The sequence below is a fragment of the Triticum urartu genome, chromosome 3A (assembly GCF_056163025.1).
Source record: "Triticum urartu cultivar PI428250 chromosome 3A, HENAU_Tu73, whole genome shotgun sequence".
NCBI lineage: Eukaryota > Viridiplantae > Streptophyta > Magnoliopsida > Poales > Poaceae > Triticum > Triticum urartu.
In genome coordinates, this window is record NC_141875.1 from 435,357,110 (window position 1) to 435,384,479 (window position 27,370).

General features: G+C 48.2%; 2 protein-coding genes and 1 pseudogene across 2 annotated transcripts; 2 read left to right on the forward strand and 1 right to left on the reverse strand.

Annotated features, from left to right (window-relative positions):
• The first annotated feature begins 13,559 nt into the window (after positions 1-13,559).
• On the forward strand, positions 13,560-15,499 carry LOC125544243 (GRAS family transcription factor family protein). Its single transcript, XM_048707859.1, has 2 exons — positions 13,560-14,287; positions 14,493-15,499. Exons 1-2 carry the CDS (start codon positions 13,719-13,721, stop codon positions 15,172-15,174), a joined length of 1,251 nt encoding a protein of 416 aa, XP_048563816.1. The 5' UTR covers positions 13,560-13,718; the 3' UTR covers positions 15,175-15,499.
• Positions 15,500-18,355: 2,856 nt separating this feature from the next.
• LOC125544245 (plastidic ATP/ADP-transporter) lies at positions 18,356-22,967 on the reverse strand. Its single transcript, XM_048707860.2, has 5 exons — positions 22,091-22,967; positions 20,633-20,902; positions 20,417-20,560; positions 19,981-20,328; positions 18,356-18,909 (listed from the first exon to the last, which is right to left on the reverse strand). Exons 1-5 carry the CDS (start codon positions 22,856-22,858, stop codon positions 18,571-18,573), a joined length of 1,869 nt encoding a protein of 622 aa, XP_048563817.1. The 5' UTR covers positions 22,859-22,967; the 3' UTR covers positions 18,356-18,570.
• A 115-nt stretch (positions 22,968-23,082) lies between these two features.
• Positions 23,083-26,787, forward strand: LOC147979987 (uncharacterized; annotated as a pseudogene).
• Positions 26,788-27,370: the final 583 nt, after the last annotated feature.

Genomic DNA, 27,370 nt, shown 5'->3' on the forward strand with positions numbered 1-27,370 from the left:
CTTCACCCTCTATGCAGCGGAGTAACCCCTCTTTTACCCACTGTAATCTCTACTTAAACATGGTGCTCAATGCTATATATTATTTCCCAATGATGTATGGCTATCCTATGATGTTTGAGTAGATCTGTTTTGTCCTATGGGTTAATTGATGATCGTGATTGGTTTGAGTTGCATGTTTTATTATTGGTGCTGTCCTATGGTGCTCTCTATGTCGCGCAGGCGTGAGGGATCCCCGCTGTAGGGTTTGCAATATGTTCATGATTTGCTTATGGTGGGTGGCGTGAGTGATAGAAACACAGACCCGAGTAAGTAGGTTGTTTGCGTATGGGAATAAAGAGGACTTGATGCCTTATAATGCTATGGTTGGGTTTTACCTTAATGATCTTTAGTAGTTGCGGATGCTTGCTAGAGTTCCAATCATAAGTGCATATGATCCAAGAAGAGAAATTATGTTAGCTTATGCCTCTCCCTCAAATAAAATTGCAATAATGATTACCGGTCTAGTTATCGATTGCCTAGGGACAAATAACTTTCTCGTGACAAAAATCTCTCTACTGAAACTAATTTAGTTGTGTCTTTATCTAAGCAGCCCCTGGCTTTTATTTACATGCTCTATATTATCTTGCAAACCTAGCCTACAACACCTAAAAAGTACTTCTAGTTTCATACTTGTTCTAGGTAAGGCGAACGTTAAGCGTGCGTAGAGTTGTATCGGTGGTTGATAGAACTTGAGGGAATATTTGTTCTACCTTTAGCTCCTCATTGGGTTTGATACTCTTACTTATCGAAAGAGGCTACAATTGATCCCCTATACTTGTGGGTTGTCATCCAACAGCTCAGCGATGCATTCCAGCAACGTGTCACGGCCGCTCTCCATCAACCGGCACCACAGCTCCTCCCGTGCCACCACGAGCGCGGCTCGCATGTTCGCCTATTCCCGTCGGCTGTCGACGACGTCGCCACTGCGTATATTGAGGTCATTGCGGTGGCCCGCGCACACCGTGGTGTGAGGGTGGAAGGCTTTGATTCGCGCCGCCCGCCTCCCGCGGCGCTTGGCAGTGCGCGGGCCGCCTGGGGTGTAGAGTTGAGGTCTCCCTGGGCGGACGGCGCCGCCCTGATGGGCCAGGCAGCCCAATGGTCGGCGTTGGTCCTCGGGTCACCAGACATTGGAGCCCCGGGTGTCGATGGGTCGACTGACAGGAGAAAGGCTTCAACGCACCCTTACCTGGCGCGCCAAATGTCAGATCGTGGGTTCCGGGAAACCCTTGAGGTTCGAACACTCGGGTGCGCACGAAGATATCTCTCTCTTGCTCGCTCTCGCAACGGTCTTTAGGCCTAGCTCACCGAACCCAAGGAACAAGTGACACGAGAGTTTATACCGGTTCGGGCCATCGTTGTGGTGTAATACCCTACTCCTGTGTGGTGTGGTGGATTGCCTTGCAGGCTCAGGATGAACTAGTACAAGGGATGAACAGCCTCCTGAGAAGAGGTGTTCTTGAGCTCGGTGAGCTTGTGTGTGTGAGGATGGTCTCAATGATCCCTCCCTTGCTAAGGTGGTGGCTAGTCCTATTTATAGAGGCCCTGGTCCTCTTCCCAAATGTTTAGGCGGGAAGAGATCCCACAACGGCCAATTTCGAAGGGGGGCAACTAGTACAAGCTATCCTGACAAAAGGTGGTCTTCGCATGCCAAAGGCTCTGGTGGTGACGCTGTCGTCGGCTCCGCGGTGACCTTCGTCTTATCGTCCTACTGGTCTTGGTCTTGTTGCACCGATATGGAAACCTTTGCCTTATGCCTCAGGACTCCTCATCTGCGTTTGCTTCCTTAGCACCAAAGAGGAAAATGGCACCCTGCGCCCGCTGGCGCCCGCCTGGCCTTGGTCGTCATGGCTCACGTAATGTGAATCTCATGAGGTGCCCCTTGCATAGATATCTTCGCTCCTCGGGAGCCAGCCTAGGGAGGCTGCCCCCAGGAGGTCTTGGCATCGTCTGCCTTGCGAGGCTTGGCCCCTCGCGAGGGTCTTGAGTGGTTGCTGATGAAGATGGGTTGTACTAGGCCGCTGGATGGGCCACGCCTTGGGCCACGGGCAGGCAAGTCTGGGTACCCCCGTTCCCAGAACGCCGACATAGGGGGAGCCTAGGCATGTTATATGTCCTTCCAAAGCTCTACTTATTATTCTTCAAATCTTTATCTAAAGCTTTGATGTATGTTTTCATCAATTACTAACAAGGGGGAGATTGAAAGCGCAAGTGCTCCCTGGGTGATTTTGGTAATTAATGTCAACATATCCCTTGTTGGACTAATATGTTATCTAGTATATTTCAGAAAGTTCAACAAAGGCATGGCATGGACAAGAGGATGTGGAACCCCTTCAAGAAGCTAAGGACAGAAGATTGGCAAAATCTCAAGGCTCTTCATTTCTATTTTAGTGATCCAAGATCACATTGAGTCCATACTAAAGCCAATACTATTAAAAGGGGATGAGGTGTTGCTTGATGGCTCGCTTGCTCAAAGTGCTTAGTGATATGTTCCAAAGCCCTCAACCACTTTCTCATTTCCACATATGTCCTAAACCTAAAGTCAAACTTGGCCCCACCGATTTCATCTATCCGGCGACACCGAGTTCACTTGACATAGCCATTGCCAGAAACCCTAATCAGTTCGGTCTCACCGATGGGATCTCGGTCTCACCGAGATGGGCTTGCAAACTCTGTGTTACCTGTTGCAATTATTTCGGTCCCACTGAGATATGCAGTCGGTCTCACCGAGTTTGCCTGACCAACTCTTTGTTTGCTTATAACCAAAATAGGTCCCACCGAGTTTGGGTAATTGGTCAAACCGAGTTGAGGTTTTACCCTATCCCTAGCACATCGGTCCCACCGAGTTGATCATATCGGTCCCACCGAAAAGCCTAACGTTCACATTTTGAACCATATCGGTCTGACCGAGTTTCACTATTCGGTCCTAGCGAGTTTGGTAAATTGTGTGTAACAGTTAGATTTTGTGTGGAGGCTATATATACCCCTCCACTCTCCTCTCCATAAGTGAGAGAGCCATCAGAACGTGCCTACACTTCCACTACTCATTTTCTGAGAGAGAACCACCTACTCATGTGTTGATACCAAGACATTCCAATCCAACCACAAGAATCTTGATCTCTAGCCTTCCCAAGTTGCTTTACACTCAAATCATCTTTCCACCATACCCAAATCTGTGAGAGAGAGTTGAGTGTTGGGGAGACTATCATTTGAAGCACAATAGCAAGGAGTTCATCATCAACACATCATCTATTACCTTTTGGAGAGTGGTGTCTCCTAGATTTGTTAGGTGTCACTTGGGAGCCTCCGTCAAGATTGTGGAGTTGAACCAAGGAGTTTGTAAGGGCAAGGAGATCGCCTACTTCATGAAGATCTACCCAAGTGAGGCAAGTCCTTCGTGGGCGACGGCCATGGTGGGATAGACAAGGTTGCTTCTTCATGGACCCTTCATGGATAGAGCCCTCCATGGACTCGCGCAATTGTTACCTTTCGTGGGATGAAGTCTCCATCAACGTGGATGTACGATAGCACCACCTATCGGAACCACGCCAAAAATATCCGTGTCTCCAATTGCGTTTGCACACTCCAATCACATCCCTTTACTTTCTTGCAAGTTGCATGCTTTACCTTCCGCTACCCATATACCCTTGCCATGCTTGCTTGAATTGTATTGTGAATGCTTAAACTTGTGCTAAAACTCCACCTTAACTTGAAGAAATTAAAAACTGCTACTTTCCTCTGTTGAGGGTCTAATCACCCCCCCCCCCTCTAGACACCTCTTCTCGATCCTTTCACCCGAGGTTTCGAGGACGGTTTGAGGAGCCCGACTATAGATGCTCTAAATATAAGTGAAATATATAGGTTGGCTATAAGTATATAGTTAGTTCGATGGGAAGGAATGAATCCCTCAATAGCAAGTTTGTTATGTTGGAATATTAGGAAAATTTAATTCCAGTAAATAGTTCATGACTAGTACTGAAAGTAGCATGCAAGAATCTGGCATACTAGATGAACGGAAAAACATGCACAGCAGCACCGCACATGTAACAACAACTACAAATAGAGACATTAGTAGATAATGATGGACGTACTGTTTGTTACTAGCCGTAGTTGCTGCTGGAGCAACGTTGTTGATGACAATGTTTGCGACGATCTGCTGTTGATGGCGTTGAATACAACATTGAGTAGCATCGCCCGACTTGGACGGAAGATGAATCGTGATGACGAACTTGAGCAGTCACGCAGAGCCCTTCCTGAAAACCTAATTCGTCATCTCCCAATGCAGGATCGCATGGACGAACAGTTCAGGAGACTTGCTCTCCCGCGCTCCGATGCACGCCGGCATTCAGGGTGGGGTAGTTTATGATGGTGGCACAGCTAGCGGGATGAGGCAAAACCATAGATGTTTTTTGGTGCGTCTTTGGTTGTGGCCGATAAGCAGTATATATAAGAAGACCATAGGTGGTATCATGTCGCAATCACGATCTCAAACCAACTTGGTTTCTAAGTCATATACTTATCGAACAAGAAATAATTAACTTGTCTGCCAAGACACCAAAAAAATAAAGCGACAAAAGGAAGTTGCACCCCTGCAAGGTCACAAACAGGATTTCTATAGACCATTCACGAGCATGTCGCATGCACCGCCCCCGCCCGAGGAGACTTGCTCTCCCGCGCTCCGATGCACGCCGGCATTCAGGGTGGGGTAGTTTATGACGGCGACACAACTAGCGGGATGAGGCAAAACCATAGATGTTTTTTGGTGCATCTTTGGTTGTGGCCGATAAACAGTATATATAAGAAGACCATAGGTGGTATCATGTCGCTATCATGATCTCAAACCAACTTGGTTTCTAAGTCATATACTTATCGAACAAGAAATAATTAACTTGTCTGCCAAGACACCAAAAAAATAAAGCGACAAAAGGAAGTTGCACCCCTGCAAGGTCACAGACAGGATTTCTACAGACCATTCACGAGCATGTCGCATGCACCGCCCCCGCCCGAGGTCGAGGCTAAGTACGGCCAGGCGATACGAGCGAGCGCGCGCGTGTGGTCTTCTATTTCTCTCCTCAACACATCATTTAGTGTGCTTGAGAGAACCCTCTATATAAATAGGTCAAACACTTCCTCCACTAGCGGTATGGGACTAAACAGTAGCTCCACCACTTGCCATTTATACACGGGCCTCTTTGAGATTTCACGAATTCTATATGGGGTAGGCCCATTATTTTTAACAATCCCCCACTAGATCTTGAATACCCATTTAGGTATTTGCCTTTTCTCGCTACTTGTTTATAATATACTAGTGTTTCAACAGAGACTGTTAAGTTGAACTTCTACCTAGAGCTTTAAGCTACATCCATCCACAATTTGACAATGGATTATGCCTTGAATTGCAAGTTTTGTGTGAATAGATTTCACTCAATGTCTTAACTAGTTCCTGGCTACCAGTAGGCTACCTTGCAGTTAGGAGCATATAAGTCATACTCCCTTGTCTTTTCATGATCTTACTAGAGATCACCCAAGTCTCATAGACTGCAGCGTTTACAACCAAGGCTCATATAGGTGCGTTCTTTCAAGACTGCTCTGCAGGACCACATCTTTGCTACTTATAGCCAATAGAACCACATTAAGGCATGTTGCCAACCTGCCTTACAGCTCTGAGAGTTTTGCATCATCACATAGAATGGCTTACATTTTACTCTCCTCTGTTAACCAATAACTTGTTCTTTGCAGGTCCTAATTCATGAGATCCATACGAAGGAGAAAGAACTTCTATGTTGCCAAGGATTTGGACCAAAGAACAAGCTGTATATTATGCTCGAATTCTGTTATGCAAGAATTCCATCTTCAAGCTCAAGATCTTGGATTTTCTTGAGCTCAAAAGTTTACCTTGTTTTCATCACACCATCGAGCAGATTGAGCATATCTTTCTGAAGAGTTTCCTCTGTTTCAATCATGGCTGGAACGGTAAAGTTACTCTTCAGTTCTTCGCCACACTTTACATCTCAGGAGATCTTGAAGATAGCAGTACATGGGTGCTCGAATGGACGATTGAGGATGAAAAGATTATGTGCTCGGCTGACTAGTTTCTAGCTCTTCTCAATCTTCCTTGGTGCGAGTTTGATGAAACCCATGAACATAGGCTCCACTGGTGGGAACTATCTCATGATAAACTACATATCTTGATGGATCCAAGCTTGTTTGTGATGCTTTCATTGAAGCAAATCCCAAGAATCTATTGTATGAGAATAAGGTGTTCTTTTACATTCTATGCAATTCCATCACTCCGACCAACTGATAGGTCTCCAACGTCTCAACAATTTATGAAGTATCCATGTCATGTTTACAACAATTTTATATGGTTTTGGTATGATTTGAATGAAACTAACCCAGACTGACACTATTTTCAGCAGAACTACCATGGTGTTGTTTTTTTGTGCAGAAATAAAAGTTCTCGGAATGGGCTGAAAATTTATGACGTTTTTTTATGGACCAGAAGAGACCCAAGGAGCACCGGAGCTGGACCAGGGAATGGCTAAGGGAGCCACACGCTTGGGGGCTCCCCCCTAGGGCGCGCCTCCTGAGCTTGTGGGCCCCTCGGGCACCCTCCTGACGTGAAACCGGTGCCAAAAAATCCTATATATTCCAAAAAACAGAACTTGACCTAGAGGAGAAATTCCGCCGCCGCAAGCCTCTGTATCCACGAAAACTCAATAGGTACCCTGTTCTGACACCCTGACGGAGGGGGAAATCATCACCGGAGGCCATCTTCATCATCCCGGCGGTCTCCATGACAAGGAGGGAGTAGTTCACCCTCGGGGCTGAGGGTATGTACTAGTAGCTATGTGTTTGATCTCTCTCGTGTTCTTGATTTGGCATGATCTTGATGTACCGCAAGCTTTTTTAATATAGTTGGATCATATGGTGTTTCTCCCTCTCTATCTTGTTGTGATGAATTGAGTTTTTACCTTTGAGGTTTCACTATTATCGCATTGAATACTTGTTGGATTTGAGAACACTTGATGTATGTCTTGCTTATGAATACCCATGGTGACAATGGGGTATTATATTGATTCACTTGATGTATGTTTTGGTACTCAACTCACGGATTCTCGAGGTGACATTGGGGTAATCTATCCATAGGGGTTGATGCATGTTTTCATCCTACTTTCTCCGGTAGAAATCTTGGGGCACTCTTTCAAGTTCTTTGTGTTGGATTGAATATTATGAATTTGAAGTTGTTTGATGCATATCGTATAATCAACTCACGGATACTTGTGGTGACATTGGAGTATCTAGGTGACATTAGAGTTGGTTGATGTGTATCATATGGTGTTATTTTAGTACGAACTCTAGGTCTGTTTGTGACACTTATAGGAATAGCTCAATAGATTGACCGGAAAGAGTAACTCTGAGGTGGTTTCGTTCCCTACAAACAATTTCATCTTATGTTCCCTGCTGGATAAGAACTTTGGAGTGACTCTTTGTTGCATGTTGAGGGATTGTTACATGATTCAATTATGTTAGCACCGTTGAGAGATTGCACTAGTGAAAGTAAGAACCCTAGGCCTTGTTTCTAAGCATTGCAATACCATTCGTGTTGACTTCTACTACTTGTTACCTTGTCGTCTTAATATTTTCATATTACAAAAACCTATATCTACTATCCATACTACACTTGTATCACCATCCTTCGCCGAACTAGTGCACCTATACAATTTGCCATTGTATTGGGTGTGTTGGGGAGACAAGAGTGTTATTGTATTTGATTGCAGGGTTGTTTGAGAGAGGCCATCTTCATCCTACACCTCCCACGGATTGATAAACCTTAGGTCATCCGCTTGAGGGAAATTGTTATTGTCCTACAAAACTCAGCGCTTGGAGGCCCAACACGAGTCTACAAGAATAAGTTGTGTAGTAGACATTACCACCGACCAGAATCCATTCAAGGCATCATGGCAAATGTTCTCAACGCTATATCAAGTGTCATTTGCTTTGATATCCCAGATCTTTTCATTCGGAACTTGGCATATGAAGCTGAGAATTCTCAAGTCTTGAAGCCATATGCTCCGTGGATCATGTTTGCCATCAAACAACTCACAAAGAAGAACTTTTTCTGCCCACATGTCCCGAAAGTCTTCATGCCTCTGGTTCATGACACTCTTCGAATTTTGAAGGATATTGAGAAAGGAAAAACTCCAATTGATGCTAGTGCTTCTGCTTCTGCGGCTGCTCGCAAAGTCACTAAGGCTACTGTGGAAATCCCCTGGGATGAAAATCCATCTCTTTATGAGATTTTTCTTCAGACCCAATAGGCCCTGGAGAGCCACATCAAACTTGATCGCAAAGTGAAGCTGGAAATGATGGCTGAGATCAATTTGCTTCCCAATTACACTAGCCAAGCCTTGCTCCATGATAAATAACTTCACAAGCGCACCTGATCTCTTCTGCGCAAGCATTATGATCGCAAGCAGCTCTCCACGGAAGGGATTGAAAAGGAATATGACTATCTGAATCTATTTGAAGTTCCTAGCATCGGAAGGCAAACACCAGTGCTTCCTCAGTGGTCTGACTCAACACCTTCTCTTTGTGGAACTAGACGATGAGCTTGAAGATGTTGTTGGCACTGTGATATTCAAACCAGATGCTCCTCGCTCTACACCAGAAACTGCTCCCAAAGCCCATCCTATGAGTCCTGCTCCTGCCTCGGCCTCAACTATTATTTGTTCTGTTTTGTCGAACAACTCGAGTTCTAAGGGATCTATGAACGAATTGTTCCTCTCATGTTTTCTCGGTCCTTTTTTACACTTGTTGACAAAAAGAGGGAGAAGAACATTGAGAGGATGGATGAGCGGGAGTTTTGCAGGGGGTTTTCATTCGCCATTTGTGTCTCCTCGAACAGTTTGGTTTTCGTTGTTGAACTTTTTGCTTCTGGTTGTGAAACTTTCAAGCACCGCATGCGGTGTTGGTAAACCTCGTCGTCATGTACCATTAATAACCCCTGCAATGCTATTTGCTTTCGGCTATTTGGATGCAAGTGTTACTGAAATTTACTTCCTGTGCAATAATCATCTTCGATACGTATCCCTTGATATTGCAGGCGAAGTAACAATGATTGCTTTGAAGGCAATTGAGAAGCTTATTTCTTCGGAAAAGAGATATCCACTGTCTCAATCCATGTTATTCTTTTCTTCTGCGTCACTATACTTCATTATCTAACAATGCAGGAGAAGAAAATTGTCTTCAGACTGAATCTATTTGATTCTCGAATTTCATATAAATTCAGTCTTTCCAATGTGATGTTTTTCCTTCTTTAGATACATCTCTTCATCGTTGTTGAAGGAAAACTCCATCTGAATGTCACTCAGTTTGAAATGAAGTATCCCTCGTTGTGATATACCGTGCATATCTAATCTGCATGGACTCTGTATCTCTTGTGGATCCTAATTCTGTTCTGAGTAAACCTTCATGGCTTATTTCTGCGACAAATCATTTCAAAGTATTCATACTCTTTAACAAATCTTTTTCAAGGTTGTGTGTCGCAGGTAAAGATATCAGACAGGAACGAGAGCATTGTTCGATGATACAATTGCTACAAAACAACAATGCTTCTCACACGAAGATTCACATCGGTTCCTTCCAGATTATCTCTCAAGCATAACCTCAAATGAAACATCTTCAGCAAAATGCTTACATTCAGGGGAAGCATGTTTATCTTCGTATTTTACTCTCGTATCTCTTGTTTTATTCACTCCCACTTCATTTCACTTTATCTATCCTTTGATGTATTCTATTTTGTCAACAATCGTCCAAAAAGGGGGAAATTGTTGGCGCAATTATTGCCCTCTTGTGTTTTGGAGATTGTTGACAGAAACAGACGTGTACTGATTTCTTTGCTAGTGCACACATGGAGAAAAAGTCCATGCATAACCGAAGAAGAATGCCATCTTTGGTGTCAAGTTCGAGGAACTTCACCGGAGAGTATTTGAGACACAGATAAGATGTGTCATATCTCTCGAGGCCATTCTAGCGAGAATATTGATGTGAAGAGGTGGACCCCTTAAAATCTATTGCCATTGTGAAGCAATTGGTTCAGAGGTTTTCTGAAGAAAATTGAGTGAGAAGACCGAAGGCGAAGCGAAGACGAAGAATTCAGTCAGTTGCTCTTCTTCTCTTTCTTGAGTGTTAGGACCTCCGCACTATTAAGACAGGTACATGTTCTTGAAGCTTAGATCCATTGGGATGCTTAGCCCAAACCTACGAAAGTATGAGAGGAATCTCTTTATGCTCCAAATGATTACCTGTCAGCAAAATTCATAGTTCTTCGGTGTTGTAGGATATATCTTTCGAACTGAGGAGTTAGCATTTCTTGCTCCGCAAGGAATGCTACCGTTCTGCTCAATTTCCGACCGTTGGACTCATGTCGTTCGGCCATTGGTTGACACACATGTCCATTTTGGTCATTTTCCCTTAGGGAAGGTTGCGGCTATAAATAGCCATCCCGCTCCAATGTTATCCGTTGGCTGCTGCACTTGAGATTTTCGAGAAGATTGATTGAGCATCCCCTCTTCAAGGGATTTGAGTTTAAAATCCACCGAGAGAAAACCAAGAACCAAAACTTAGACAGTGGTTGAGCATCATAGTAGCTCTGAGTTAGAGTTCTTGTACCTATTACTCTTGAGAGTTGCGCACTCTCTAGACAGATAGGTGTCGGCTCGAGTATTGAAGAGTTGTTATCTTCACCGAGCAAGATCTTCAGCAACCAAGAGTAATTGTGGTTTGCGAAGGAAACCTGTCAAAGGTTTGGAGATCGCCGATAATCATCTACCATGAGTGAAATCAACTGGAGTCTAATCAGCTCCTAGTTGAAGGAGAATGGGACAGAGAGAGGTTTGCTCCTGTGTTCAATCACAAGTCCCTTCAACCAAACCTAATCCTTTTGGCAGAAGGACGAACTGTTCTACCAAATACGTTTCTCGCCATCGAGCACCACTGGTTATTTCTACTCACCTTTTATTTGATTCAGGAATTATCTTTCGTGTTCAGCGATGACATGTATTTTCATACAATTTGATCTTTTATCCTTCGTGTGTAATCTGCAGCATATCTCCCTTGTATTTTGTGCAGTACTCTAGTGCTATCTCATATGACTGAATTTACCTCACTGATAGCATCTAGTTTTCATTCATGCTCTTGCAATTGCTTGTGTACTGCTTTACCATCGTGATAGTCAAACCCGTTTATCTACTATGCTCGAGCTATCATTACTTCTTCTCTCAAAGATAACATTCAAAAGAAATTTTGAATCTCCCATCCACCCCCTTTGGTCAATATACTCCCGGTACCTACAAATTGCTATGGTGGGGCTCGGAGTTGACGATGCGAAAGTGGGGAGGTGGTTGGAATTTTCGGACGAAAATTCAGTTTTGACAATGGAAGCGAGATGATCCCGATCGGGTCCGGCTGATCCAGGCTATGTCCAGATGATCCGGGCAGGTCTTCCGCATGGCTATGGGGTCGAGAAGAACTCCAAATCATGGATAAGAAGAAAAAAATGGGGCAATTTCGGGGTGGATTTCGTGGTGGAGATGGTGAGGAATGTTAGATCCACTTGCGACACAATGAATCCATGTATCAAAATCAACAAAACATCATCAAACCAACAAATCACCCAAAAATGGGTATGACTATTTTGTGGGGATTTTCGGAATTGGTGAAAAACACACAAAATTAGGCTAGAACGTGGGGGCAGGGACTCCAAATTCGTGATCAACGTGGCTCATGATACCAAGATGATGCAGAGTGGAACCCTAATGGCTGATATTTCACGAATTGGAGGGGATCCCGCGAAGAACACGAGAGGGAAAACACTCAATCAACAAGATCAAAATCACACATGTGCTAAATCCACATACACAAAGAAGAGATACAAGGATCCAAATCCAACACAAGAGGGTACAAAGGGTAGCTAGTTCATCCCAATCCTTGAAGGAGAGAGGTCTTGAATCCTAGGAGGATCTTCCCATGAAGGGGTCTTGAATCTACTTGGGGGATCTTCTCACATGGAGGCCTTGATCTCCATGGGAGAGGTAAGTGGATGAGCAAAGCTCTATCTCTATCTTAAGCTAATCCTAAAACATGGGCATAGGAGGAGTATATATAGTCTAGGGGTAGGTAGAGGTACATGGGCCTCGGCCCAAGTCATGCACGCAGGCACGGTCCGGATGATCCAGGCTCTGGGGGTCCAAATGATTCAAGCGGTCGCCCGGATCATCCGGCTGTGTCATTGCAGCCATCGTTGGTCCGGATATCCGGGTCGGCGTTCGGATGCCTGGGTGGGTTTGGATGTTTCGACTTGGTTTGGAGGCATGTTGTGGTCGTCGGGCACATTACCCGGATCTTCTGGAATGAGGCCCGGATTGTCCGGGCTTCATCCAAATCATCCGGGCAAGTCCTGTCTTGCTCCATTTCTTCTTTGTCTTCGCGTTCTTCTCCCTCTGTCGTTCGGCCTTGCTACTCGGCTTTGCCATGGCTGGTTCCTTGGTAACTGAGTATGCAAAGTGTCTCCGTTTGAGGTAGTAGCCATGTCTCATGTGATTCGAAAGGGAGTTGCGAGAGGAAATGTGTCACCTCGGTCTCGAGAGCTCTTGTATGTGCTTGTGTCATCGGTCCACTTGGCACTTGGGGAGACGAAGGTAGGTTCATGGGGATGACCGTGGGATGCTCCGCATCGCGGTCTCCTATGGTGGCGGGGATGGAGTTGTCGACGACGGCTCGACGACGCATTTGCATAGAGGGGCAGCAACGGGTGAGATCCATAGCAAGGGAAAGAGAGATAGGGTGAGGGGAGAGAAAGAGAGTTGAGGGAGGAGGGGGCTGTCATTAGGAGGTGTCCTTGCCGAGCAGCCCAATGCACCAGGCACCTCTTGCACCCTCACCCTTCTCCCCTAGCAAGCTCTCTCACTACCGCGACCGCGGACACCATCAACGCCCTGGAGGTGAACAAGGCCCTGCTCCAACCGTGCAACAACAGCGCTCGCCCCAGCACTCGAATAGAAGGGTATTTGGGTCATGCACGTGCGCGGTCGCCATCGCGCTCCGGTAACTCAACAGGCTCTTCGGTTACTCCCAGATGATGCCAGACGCCCAGGGGCCACGACTTGAAGCCGTTGCGGCGATGTCGTCTGTGGTGGTCCTTGGACGCAGCGAGCCTGGTCTTGGCGCCGGTGATGGGCGCGGCCGGAGCGGGGCTTTTCATAGGCAAATACTTGCCACATAAAATACTTGCCACCTCACATTTAAATACTTGCCACATAAGCAAAAATTTCTTAGAGTACGCTATGTTACTAGCTAAGTTACTCCCACTATGACTAGCCTCACTGAAAACAATTTTAGTGGGATCACGCACCGCCCGAAGAGCAGAGAACACAAAAGAATTCTTTTTTTCATGTACGTAGAATAAAGTGAGCGGAGCACTATAAAACATCTCTCCTTCGTCCCTGTCCACAAGAAAGAAATCCAAAACCCGATGAACTAGAGATTTAGCGCACCAGGTCAAACAACCGAAAAACCGTCTCGCCAGCCCTGTATAAAGAGCAAGACCCGGCAAACTTGTCTCCCAAACCAACAATCCCGATCCCCATCCCCAAGAAATTAAACCTCAACAAACCCCTCCCATGTCCGACCACCACCTCGCCGGCGACCACCACTCCTCCCCGGCGAGCACCGCCACCACGGCCCTCGGGACCCTGCTGCTCCTGCCGTCGGAGCTCCTCCACGAGATCCTCATCCGCCTCGCGCTCCCGGAGCTGCTCCGCGTCCGCTCCGTCGCCCGTCCCCTGTCCCACCTCATCTCCTCCCCGGACTTCCGCCGCTTCTACCACCTGTCCTCCGTCTCGTCCGGACCCGCCCCGGCCGCCGCGTGGCTCCTTGTGTTCAAGAAGCTCCCGCCCCGCGGCGCCGCGCTACGGGGCTTCCACGGGCCGTCCGGCCGCTGGTTCCGCATCCCCGTCTCGGACATCATCTCCCCCGCCGTGCCGCCGGGAGAGGACCTCTACTTCCTCGCCGCATCCGGCAGCTCCTTCCTGTTCGCTGCCAACGGCCGCCGCGAGCTCGTGGTGGTTGACCTCTCGGCCCAGTCGGCCCGGCGCCTCCCGCCGTCCCCGCTCGGCCCCCGCGGCACCTCGTCCTGGCGTCGCTTCGGCCTCAAGCTCGTGGCCGATCCCCCCGGATCAAGCCAGTTTAGGTACACGTCCTTTTCTTTCGGAGGACTCTGGAAATCCTCTTCTCTTTTCTTTTCTCTGTAAAAAAACAGCACTAACCTTGACGCTCTTCGTATTACATTTCACAGCTGTTATTATTCATCTGATTGTTTTGTAGATGTAGAAGTACGATTTAATCTGATGATGATACGTCTCATCTTTTTTTCTTTCCTTTTTCTCTCCAACAAGGTTTCTCTTCGCCGAGATGGTGAACAACACGCCCGTTCTCTTCGAGTACCAGTCTGACACCGACGCGTGGCAATCATCGGAGGCGGTGCTGGCAAATGGTCCCGCCGCACCGGCAGGTCCCGACGGGGACGGCACGTACCTGTGCGCTGCCCACGCCGGGCCGGACTGCGTGATGGTGTACTCGGGCCCGGGCGTCGACAGGCCGGTCTTCTTCCGGCCGGGGTTCCCGCACAACCCAAACGCCGGCGGCCACGGCGATCGGCTCCACGTGTACGGCGACGGCAGCGCCGTGGTGGTCCGATCAACGGTGATCGACGAGCCGAGCCGGACCCGGGTGAAGGTGGTGGCGGGCGTGGACCTGTACGGGCTCGGATCGGAGGTGGGAGGCGACTGGCAGCTGGTGTCCACGGTGCCGGGCGAGCTGATCGAAGGGTTCAGGAAGCCGTACGCCGTGATGACGGGGCTGCTGGCGGAGAGGGAGGGTGTCATGAGGCTGGTGCTCATCTCCAACTGCAGGGGCGCGTGGGACCTGGTGTGGCTGTCGTACGACCGCGCGCGGGGCGAGTGGAGGTGGGTGCCGGTGCCGGACTGGGGCGGCGCCAAGGGACTCAACATGGCCGGCATCGCCGTGTCGTCCACCTTCTCTCGTCTCTGGCCGCCGGCGCCAACCATCTGCCGCTGAACCGAACCGTCTCGGCCGTACGTGTTGCTTGTGTCTGTACGTACAGTGGGCAAGGTAGCGTGTGGGATTTGTTCATGGGAGAGGTGTTTGGCCAGACGTGGCAACGAAGGCCCCCACGATCATCCGAGTGGCGAGTGGTACCTCCTCTGTTTTCCCCTCCATGCCGCTGGGGCCGTCGCATAGGTGATGGCTTGGTCGATGCGGACAGGTGATGGCGTGAGTGTGTTTTTAGATAAGGAGTCGTGTGTCCCTGTGCGTGCTTCTGTCATAAATCCGGTATGTACCTTCTCTATCTCTAAGAAAAAGAAAAACGTCTGTGAACCAAGAGAGAACTACAGTGCTTTACCATGCAAAAAAAAAAACTTAGGCTATGCTATCAGATACGATACTAAGAGCATCTACAGCCGGACTTGACAAATCTACCCCCTCAAACGCCCGGACATGATAGGTGCGTCCGCGGACAAAGACCGGTCACGTCCCATACTTATGCTATGTATCTGAGTCTCTCATCACCTAGATTCATACAAACCATGCAAAAGAAATTCTACGTACTACGCACATCATGGTACTACGCTTCGTTGTTGGAGATGTCCACGACGTCGGTGTCAGGCGCCGGGTAGATGGGCGCTTAGGAGGGCTCGACTCCTCCTACTCATCCATATACGCAAGCATCTCGTAGCCTTCCGCGGCATGCTCTGCCTCCTGCCGACGACGGTGTTTGGCCTCGCCTCTGATTCCAACCGGACGGAATCGAGGATCGCCTGCTGCTCCGCCTGCAGATCCGCGTCCCTCACATCATCCTCGTCCTCCTTCGCCGCCACCTCCAAGTCCTCCTTCAGATCCACCGCGTCCAGAGGTAGCCCCGCAACGATCCCGGCTAAGCGCCTTTCTCAGATCTGCTCAAGGAGCTGCAGCCGGCGCTCCGGTGTTAGATATTGGTAGCTCCTTATCGGGCGGCATGGCTACTAGTGGTGGTGGACAACGATTGGGAAGTGGCGGCGCCAGCGGATGGATAGAGTTTCGGTGTCGACGGTCGGCTTAAATAGTCGGGCTAGGGCACCCCCCCCCTCCCCGAGCGGGTCGGTCCCGACGGAGCCTCCCATATCCTCCCAGATTTGAACTGAATATAAGGGGTGCCGGTCAGTTTGGGCGTTTGAGGTCCGTTTGAGGCGTTCATCTGGGTTATTTTTTTACCAATCACTGATCGGGCCGTCCACCCGAGCATTTAAGGAGGGATTGGGCGCCGTGCGGTAAATGCTCTAAGTTGCACAATAAAATGCAAGTTTTTGTAACTATGTCATTGCCACATTCTGCGGCTGTGAGCTCGTGATAGAGAGTGTACAATATTTTTTTTGGGAGGGGGGCCCCATGGACAACTCGCCAGTCTTCTTGCATCAACCACACCTAATTACAAATGACCTTGGCCTCTCCATGCTCGTCATTTACATTTAAGCTGCACACCCCCTTGTTGAGGTCTTACTCCAAAGGTACGGCCTCTAGCACATGACCATTCCCCACTCAAGTCGTCGACACCCTGGGGGGATTTAGTTGGAGAAACTCCAGCCTTGGATACAGTCGATATTAGGGCATCTCAAACGCTGACGCGCAAATTTGCTCCGACATCCATCTACAGACAAGGGAAAACCAGTCCGCCATGGACGACGTCGGCAGGGCAGTGGAGAATACCTGCCTACGGACGGGTCATGGGTGGATGACGCCATCGTAAAAGGCGAGTTGGGGCGTCGGTGTTGGTTGCGGAGGTGCGGCAATGATTGTGTACCATTCGGATAGATATAGCGGCAGCGACGGAAGAGGAGGGTGCAGATGCAAAAGTAAGGGGAGAAGGGGCGGATTGGAACAAAATGGAACCGGGAGGGGGATTTGTGGGCCTAGGGTGTCGGAGTCATACATGACTACGGTGCGAACTCTGACAAAGCCCCCCACCCCTAAGACCCTAATTGTGTCTCACATTTTGTGGGAAATAGTGCGCCCAGAACGCCGAGTGGGTCGATACAGACCCGCGTTGGATGACATAACATGTTCGGACCTCATGATCCTACGAATGCCGGGCGGTTCGAGAGTTCACGTTGAAGATGCCCTTAACTCGTCATAATGCCCATCTTTAAAAAATCGTCATAATGCAACGTCATTCTCGTGTCAGATGGGATGGGGAGGTTTCTGGACTGTTCGACGGCTTCTTTGCCGACGTTGCCGCTTAACTGCTTAATGTCAAATCACGTGTTGTGTGATGGAGAATATTGAGAAGGACCAGGCGGAGAAAATTGGTCACAAGAGCTTCTGTAGCTGTACCCGCGAGTGAGTAGACGAGCAAAGCGTAAGCACTAGCCGTTGTACATGAGCGCTGAGGAGGATGTGTGTGGTTTTGGCGTCCGAATTTAGGTGATCCGTCCACGTCCTCTTTAGCTTTTGCATAAAGCAGCACAAGGACTCCCATCCCAGGTTCTACGACCCGCGCATTTAGGCTTTATTACGCGCGCGGAATTATCCGCTAGTAGGACGACCAAAACACTCGTTACAACAGCAAAAAAACCAAAACGGAAGCAATTTAAGCAAATACTATGAACAGAACGAGCAAGCAGCCACGCATATAGACCGAGAAGCATGGGTCAGACGAGGGACAGGGCTGGAGATCTCACTCGATCGCCACGAGGAATATGACACGATTTCCGGATCAATTCATCTGGCAAATATTGCACGCACGTACATGCAATCTGGTCCTCCTATCCTATGTGTACATGGGGTTTGCTATTTGTGTGATCACATCATCCTACCACTTGGGCCGCCCTATGAGCCGACCTAGAAATGGGCAACAAAAAGATGGGCTCACATGTTTCTGCTACTTTGCCCTCTCGGCTCTCGGCCAGCCGCTGCTAATGCTCCGCTTGGCTGTCATAGTCGAATTGGACACAAAGTGTCAACATGAGATGAGACTGCAAGTTTGATACGATTCGAGCTTTACAATGGCAAACACAAAATCCGTCGCCGGATAGCTTGTAAGATATCATAGTTGGCTTACCGTTGGCCATGCTGAATTCATTGCTTGCTCCTGTCTATAGAGAGTAGCAGTTCCACTCCAGCGGAAACGAAACCAGGCACCAATGAGGCAATGACATGGTAAATTTCAGAGCCCGTGTGACGGAAATTTTGCAAAGACACAATAGAATTGCAACAATGGTTGAATTTCCACACCGGCTCACCTAGCCTTCCAGACCAGTTGTCAAAATTTGCTTACATTACAAACTAACCAGCACCTCTTGATGCTGCTCACTGTTACAAACTTGGAAAAGAAATCGTCAATCGTTCCTTCATCATTATTTCTGCTCAACGTAACCAGTCTCCTCCTGCCTGTGGCTTCTCCAAAGAAGGTTGACCGGTCTATTGAGCTGGAGATGAGTTGGATGGTGAGTTCTCAGTTCCATTTGATTGCTCCACCAATACATCAGTAGCCGCCTCAGGTTCCTTCAGTGCCGCCGTTTCTACTTTCTCTTTTGACATCTCCTTTCTGAGATCCTCTTTGGCCAAGCTTGAGAATTGCTTGTCCAATGATCTTGCCGCGCCTAGCCATGCAAGCACGATGACCAACAGTATACCGCCAAGGTAGGGGGTCGAGTTTGCCAAAGAGCCAAATATCAGGATCAAAAACTGTTGGATCAGCGCACCACCCGACTTGCCCAATGGGTTGCAAACAACATCAATGGCTGCCTTTCCCTTCAACTGCAAATGGATCGAACAAAAGTTAGCATGTGCGGCATAACAATGGTGCAGTCAGTGAGTTCTGAAGAATTGAGAATTAGCTAACCAAACATGGGGCGAACCAGGAAACATGAAGGAGAATATGGTACTATGGTGTTTACTGGACTAGGCTACATGTGCACTGATCTTCTAAGACTGCTCGCAGCAAGGAATTGCACTTGTTGAAAGTACTTATATGTCTACAACACATTCGGCAGCAGGGAAAAACAAGTAATGTTGTTATCCAACTACAGGGCCAGCTGAGCTCTGCATGAGATTTAATAAAGGTAGCACATCTCAGCTGCATCCTGAGAAAATTGAACAGATTATCAAGTTGCCATACTAAATTCCTCATGACAGTAACCGATAATTATGCGTAAATTATTTACAACTCCCTCCGTTTCTAAATATAAGTCTTTTTAGAGATTTGGAAAAACAAGTAATGTTGTTATCCAACTACAGGACCAGCTGAGCTCTGCATGAGATTTAATAAAGGTAGTATCTCTCAGCTGCATCCTGAGAAAATTTAACAGATTATCAAGTTGCCATACTAAATTCCTCCTGACAGTAACCGATAATTATGCATAAATTATTTACTATACTCCCTCTGTTTCTAAATATAAGTCTTTTTAGAGATTTGAATATGGACTACGTACGGATGAATGTAGACGTATTTTAGAGTATAGATTCAATCATTTTACTCCGTATGTAGTCCATATTAGAATCTAAGAAGACTTATACTCTCTCCGTCCGGAAATACTTGTCATCAAATGAATAAAAGGGGATGTATCTAGATGTATTTTATTTCTAGATACATCCCCTTTTGTCCATTTGATGACAAGTATTTCCGGACGGAGGGAGTATTTAGTAACGGAGGGAGTAGTATTTACATATATTCAATCAAGAATTTGCTAGAGTATATCAAGCAACCAATTAACATACATGAATTACCATTAGGCAGAAAAGAACATCAGTAAATGAATATAGTTCTTTCACAGAAAATATACCAAGGAATCACACAGATAAAAATGGAGTGTGGAAGGATGAACAAACCTTCATATCTCCATCCAAAGGAATATAGGCCATTTCCTTGCACGGGTCGAATAAACTGTACTTTGCACTCTTGCTAAATATGTTCTGCAGCGCACCCACATAAACAGCCGCAAGAAGAGGGGTCATACCCCACGTGGCAAGCAGGGGAGTCAGTGGTTGCCCAAACAAAATCAGAGAGAAGAAACCAACGCCAGTCAGCAACAAAACTGTGGGGGTGATCATGGCAGCCACTCCCCAGCCAAATCTTTGGAATATAATCCGACCTAACAGCATCATTGTGAAAGTTGCAATTCCAGTTGCGGTAGAGAAATCACCCATGAAAGATGAGTACTCGTTTGGACTGGGGAACTGCCAAAATGAATAAGGAATCATTACTGCGATGAAAAGGTTAAAGGAGTACAAGGAAAGAAGAAAAACAAAAGCCAGAAAAATTTACCTGTGCCTTGAGCTTCGATTTCCATGTGACTTCCACAAGATTGATACTAATGCCATATGCAACGACTAAGGTAGCAAGGTCCCTCACATATTTTGAAGAGATCAGAACTTTCATACTCTCTTTCATGCTAAGCTTAGGTTTGTTCTGTTGAAACAAAGGCTATCAGAATATGTAAGTGGTAATAAAAAGGGAAGCACATTCAAGTATTCTACTGACCTTTTTCTTCTTGTGGTCAGATTTTGGAAGAGAAGGATCATTCAACACAAGTTTGTTCACTCCCCAATAGATGGAAGTAATGACAAGCCCAAGAAGTACCACTATGCCCATCATTCCTTTCAAAGATACCTCCCAACCATCAACTCCTGGACCCATTGTCTTCCGCAAATTTGAGAAATATTTGACAGTACGCCCAGAAAAGATAAGGGCAATATTTGCCCCAAGGCCAAATAGAGGGTAGAATTCTTTTGCTTCATCGATTGTGGTGATCTGAAAATGATTTAATCAACTCAACTGGAGCACGAAGGGCTATCATTTAATAAGAAAGCTGAGCAAATATAAAACAAATATCGAACTCAAAATTCCATATGGCAGGCACAATAAGGACATGGACAAACAAAGCCATCACAAAGGTACCCTTTCTTTAGCAGTCTGCTCTCCAATGGACAGCAATAACAAACACCATGGTCAACCTTAGCCACAACAGTGCACCAACAACTACTGCAGTGAGCTCCTACTCTTCAGATACCCCCCCCCCCCCCCCCCTGTTGCTCGCCTCTGGCAGGCATTATGATTGACTAACAAGAGTTAATCGCAAAGCAACTGTTGGAAGTGGAAACCAACTACCAGATCCTTCTGCAATAAAACACCGACAATTCCTTATGTGGAGTGTTGTCTTCAGATACATAACTCCCTCACTCCTAAGTCACAGTGCAGGCTCGTAAGCTCTGTCTTCTTAATGTGCTCTAAATACTCACACTTAGAGGTACTTTCAATAAAACTGACTGCAGAACAGAATGTTTCACATCTGAAACGATAATAACTTAACAAGAATAGCCATCAAATTACGATAACTGAACCACTGAAAAACAAGTGCTAAACGTGACATTGCTGAATATTTTCATACATTATCTTTCTGTTCCCCTTTGTGTTCACTTATTTTTAGCAAGTTTAAGAATGCTGTCCTGATTGTCTCTCTCAAAAGAAATTGCAGCTAGTAAAATGTCCACAAGCGCATATCAAGCATATCAAGTATGAACAAGGTACCCTTCCATTCAAGGTAGTCATAACTATCTCAGAAGGGGTTAGAAGGTGCGAACCATATCCAGCCATGTGTTACATAAAACAAATATACACAACCAGTTGATGGCTGAAAACAGCTCAAACCTAATTCAGGTTGAGAAGCCAACAAGCACATAGACCTCAACCAACAGTTTCAGCCATACAATGCAATGCGAAATGCAACAATGCAGGACCTACAAAATACCACTACAAAGAGCACGTCCCATTTATGTCATCATTAACTGTCTAACCATTCTGACAGAGAGAAGTTTTGTTCTCGAATATTTGACTGTGAACGGTCGAAACTACTGTATAAAATTAGCCTGGAAACTAACGACGGGACTGACATTTGCCCATTCCAAGGTTAAACTAAAAAACCAAAGCCGTAAAACTCACCTGGTTGGCAAAACCCCAGAAGAGGACAGAGACGACGACGCTGCCCCACAGCTCGGCCATGACATAGAATAAGCAGAAGCTCCAAATCCTGAGGATAGCTACCGGTCCAAGGAAGCTCGGGCCGAGCGCCGCCAGAAGCTTGTCGGCGAGGGCGGTGGGATGGATGGCATCCCTGAGCGGGTAGAGCACGAAGCCGAAGAGGCCGAAGAAGGCGATGAAGGGGAATATGACGGTGTAGAAGAGCGCCTCCCGGGAGAGCACGTCGGAGAGCTTGGAGTATGCGAGCATGAAGCCGATGGCCATGGGCAGGTTGACCCAGGTCTTGAGGAAGGGGATGATTTCCGCGCTGCTCCCCTTGGCGGTGACCACCAGCACGTCCTTGGTGTCCCGAAGGATGGTGTAGTTGAAGAGGATGCAGAAGAACATCAGGCCCAGGGGCACGATCTTCTTGAGCGTCGGGAGGCCCACGCCGAGGAACTTCTTGACCTCCGGCTGCGCCGGGGGCTGCGGCACCGCCGCCGCGGCCGCCGCGCTGCAAGAGACGCCAGCACCAGCACTGGTCCTGCGCTTCAAGAGCCCATACCCCAGGATGGCGTCCTGCGAGGAGGGGGGCCTCGACGAGAGGAGTGGGGACTGGAGGGCGGCGGGCCTGGAGCTGGACGCGGTGGAGAGGGACGCGCGGGCGGCCCGGAGGCGCGGGAGCGGGAGGCGGGGCCCCGCCCGGAGAGAGAGGCCGGGCTTGGCGCTGAGGAGGGCGAGCGACTCCATGGGTGGGTGGCGGCGCGCTGCCTTGCTCGTCTTGTCGCCGCCGCTACCTCGCCCGCACCAAGGCCCGGATTAGGGGGAGGGAGGGGGAAGGTGGGGAGGGACCGAGGGAGGGAAGTGGGTGTCGAGCTTGGGCGTATTAAAAGATGGCGCATCCATATGAGGACGGGATCGGCCGTGGGTTTTCGGGCCCGAGACGATCCTGGCCGTTGGTTCCGGTTCAGGGGTTGGGGGCTTGGGGTTGGTGGGAGCAACGAGACGGCGTCAAGCGGCCGCCCCACGCAGTCAGCTCCGGGATGCGGCCGCACGTGGGTTTTGTTTCAGGGCAAAGCACGAGTTTTTCTTTCTCGAACGAACGGCAAAGGAAAGGAGTTTCTCCCACTACTTTTCACGTTACCTTGGTGTGAAACGTGGAAGTCAGTTCAAGTTCAACCTCGAGGGCTTTTCTCCGTGGTTGGTGGCGGTGAGGGTTTTAGAAGAGCACCTGATTTTGAATACCTACATTGAGACCATGACCTAGGCTAGAACTGCAATTTTTGGCCGCTACAATTACGGTAATCTCGCAGGGGTAGGAAAAAAAGGCTCCCGCGTTTAAGCGGCGACGGAGAGGAAGAGCGGGCGAGATGGCGGCGGCGATCCCGGCGGTTTCCGCGGATTCTGTGACGGGGGAAGGCGCTCGCACGGGAGTGGGTGCCGCCATGTGCGCCCAAGCAAGGAGCGGGCTCAAGGCCAAGGCATGGCAACCGAGAGGGAAAAGGGGGGAGATGGCAGCGCCGATTCCGGCGGTTTCTCTGGCGGGGGAAGATGCCCGTACGGGGGTGGGTACCCATGAGGGGCCCTTCAGCGCTCAGGAGTGGGACAATTTCAAGGTCAGATCACGAGAAATCCTCCGTCGATTCGCAAATCGGAAGAGGTGCTGGGAGAGGATGAAGAGGCGTGCAGAAAGGTTGATTAGCGGGCATCCAGGTGAGATCGTATCCGATCTGGTGGGAGAGGGATCCGGCTTGCCTGCTCCCTTCCCATGCTCCCATCCGTGCTCCCACCTAATCCAACGGTTGTCTTTCTCCTTTTTTCTTTCTAATCTAATCATCTCCCCCCCTGATTTTAAGAGGGTGGGGCCGGGCCTTATTTTGTTCCAATCAGATCAAGCCACGTATGCGGGAGCACGGATGGGCACACGAGAAGGGAGCAGGCAAGTCTCGTCCGTGGGAGAGGGGTCGGCCCAAGCCAATTTGGGTAATGATTTGCCTTTGTTGATAGATTTTAGGGAAATTAATAGGCGGAAATTGCTCTCTTTTGTGGATGGGGTATCAAATTCGTTTTCAGCCGGATTGGGAAGAAATCCCCATGGTTCGGGGCGCATGCAGAGTAATCTTTGGAGTGCGTTTAAGGAAGGAGAGGAGAATTGGGATACTGATAGCCTCTGTACAATTAGGGACAAGGAAAAAACAAACGTGATTTTAATTTGGGAACGGCCGTTTCAAGATCATTTATTATTTCATATGTATAGCAATTCGGAGGTGAATCAGGGAAGGAATGTTATCTGCACATTTAGGGGAAAGAGAGAAATTAGGGGGAATTTACTTTGGAAACTGCTCATTCATGTTCCTTTATTTTTCGTTAAGTACACAAATTCCGTTGCGTATGTGGCAAATTCGGGAGAGGGGAGAACCTATTTCAACAACAGTTGGGGGTGTCTTGGGTCCCCAGTTCATCTTACAGACAAGGAAATATTGCCTCCCTTCCTCTGTCTCTTCTCGGGAGGGCCTATTGTTGTGAGAAGGGGAGAGATGGACAAGGGGAAGGGGGAGAGGGACGTAGGACAAGGGTCTGGGAGTGTGCCAGCGATCATGGGGAGGGGATCTCCTGTTCTGGCTCCCTTGCCTGAGGGTGAGGGGAAGACGGAGTCGAGGCGGCCCTGTGGGGATGGTTTCCCGCTCATTGTCGACATGGAGGCAGCGAGAAGGGCCGTCGGTGGTTTCTTGGTGGTAGGGAGGCTCATATCGCCTTTCCAAGTAAACCCACGGATCCTCGTCGATGACCTTCGTGATTCGTCGCCTTGGAGGCTGCGAGGTGAGGTCACCGTTCAGGAGGTGGCCAGCGACGACGGGAGGTTCATCCTCAACTTCTCCGTCGACGTGGACAGACGTTTTTTGTTGAAGGCCCAACCATGTCACCACAAACGCGACGGGATCATCTTCGCCGAGTTTGACGGCAAGGGTAACCCGGCGGAGGTGGATCTTGGAACCATGGCTATATGGGCCCAGGTTCGTGACCTCCCGTTTGAGCTCAAAACTGAAGATATGGGCAAGTCCCTAGGGGGCCAAATTGGTGAAGTGATAGCCGTTTCACACCAAAACCATATGATTGTAGAGAAGTATTTGCGTGTGCGTGTGAGAATCCCGCTACATGAGCCAATCAAGAGTAGGGTAGAATTTACTCCCTTAGGTAGCAAAGAAGAACTTCAGTATGATGTTCACTATGAAAAACTGCCGTCATATTGTGAGTGTTGTGGGCTTGTAGGACATGTGTCTGAGCGGTTCTGTAGGATTCCTAAGGAGAGCAGAGTAGCAAATTTTGCAAAAAATCTAGGTGTAGAGGCCTACTGGAAGGGTCAAACGTCTAGTAGAAGAGCCCTTTTGTACACAGGCTACAGGAACAACAACACAGCCAAGGCCACCAAAGGAATGGTGGTCAAAGTGACCAAAGCTGTAGGTGATCTCACTATGAAGGAGAAAGCTGTTGTGTCGTCTACGAAGACGACGATCTTGCCGACTGGGGGACCAGGCCACGGGGGGCACTCACTCGACCAGGAGGGTCGGGGTCATGTGCCCCCTCTGCTGACGTCCTCGGCTACAGGTCAGGTGGACCTGGCTCGAGGGCTGCTCGTATGCGCCGGTCTTGGCCAGGAGGACCAGGACCTAGCGGCAAGGGGGGCTTCCACCACGGGAGCGATGCAGCTTGGCCAGGAGGGCCGAGCCTCTGTGGCGTCGCTGCTATCCCTGGGAAGTGGAGCCCCTGGTCAGGAGAACCAGGCTGCATGCTTGGGCGCTACTACAGTCCTTTCGCACCAAGGCTAGGAGGGCCATGTGCGGCTACTTTTGGGAATGCCCCAAACTACACAAGTGATAGCTACTAATGCTGTCCATGTAGAGTGTCTTGCTGGCCAGGAGGGCCAGGGGATCCACTCGAGGGGTGCAGCCAGTGCTGTACCTGATGCGGCTGGCTCTCTTAACATGCAAAATCAGGTTGTGTTCGCGCCTAGTGTGCTGGAGGCACTTACAGGAGCTGTGGCCATGAGGCTAGCTAGCCCGGCTACGGCAAAGGAATCTGCAATGTTTACTTTTGCTGCAAAAAAGAATCCTATGCAGGGCCACACAAAGAGAAAGGAGAAGAAAGGTAAAAATAAGGGAGGGGATGAGAAAGCTGAGAGTGCTCGAAAAAAGACCATAGGAAAAAAGAGGGGTAATCCATTTGGGGTACTACCAACAGGGAGTGACCAAAAAAATTCTTTTGAGAGGGAAATAGATAGCTATGAAGGTGTGTTGTATGGTGAGATGAGTGTTTCTTATAAAAGAGTTTGTATGGGTAGAGTTGAAACTATGAGGGATGGTGATGGGATAGCCACACATGTAGCAAAGGAAACAGAGGAGGAGGAGGCTTACGTGCAACAGAGGAGGGAATCAGTTGGAGATGATGGCGCATCAGCGGCCTCCGAGGAGGAGGACCGCCGGGCCAAATGGGGATCCTAGGATGGAACTGTCGTGGTATGCTCTCCCCCACGACAGTTCGTGAGCTCTTGGAGCTCCAACACCGCACCAAGGCTGATTTGATTTTCTCTCTGAGTCGCACTTGAATAAATGTGAAGCTGATGAGCTGCGTTGTTTTTTATCTTTTGATTCGATGATTGTAGTGGAGAGTGATGGTCGGGCCGGTGGCCTAGTCTTGTATTATAATAAGTTGAATAAAGTTGTTTCGAACTATGTGTCGTCTCATTTTATTGATATTCTTTTTATGAATGATGAAGATGTACATTGGCGATTCACAAGTTTTTATGGTCATCCGGTTTGGACTGAACGCAAGTTATCATGGGATAATATTCGGAATTTACATAATCTGGGTCATCACCCCTGGGTGATCTTAGGGGATTTTAATGAAATATTACTATCGTCAGAAAAAGAGGGTGGAAATGCGACCAAATTCTATGATGAGAGATTTTTGAAATTGTATAGGAGAGTGTGGCCTCGAGGATATGGGCTATATCGGTGACCCTTTCACTTGGAGGAGATGCGATACTAGAGAGAGACTTGACCGTGCCGTGTGCAATGTGGAATGGGCGAACAAATTCCCTCGGGCCGCGATTATTAATGAGGAACATGTTCATTCTGATCATCATCCACTCGTATTGGATACAGAATATTTTGACGTAAATATTTTTAATGCCCCAAGGGGACGAGTAAAACAGTTTGAAGCTCGATGGCTCAAGGAAGAGAAGCTCGGTGAAATTGTTCGTAT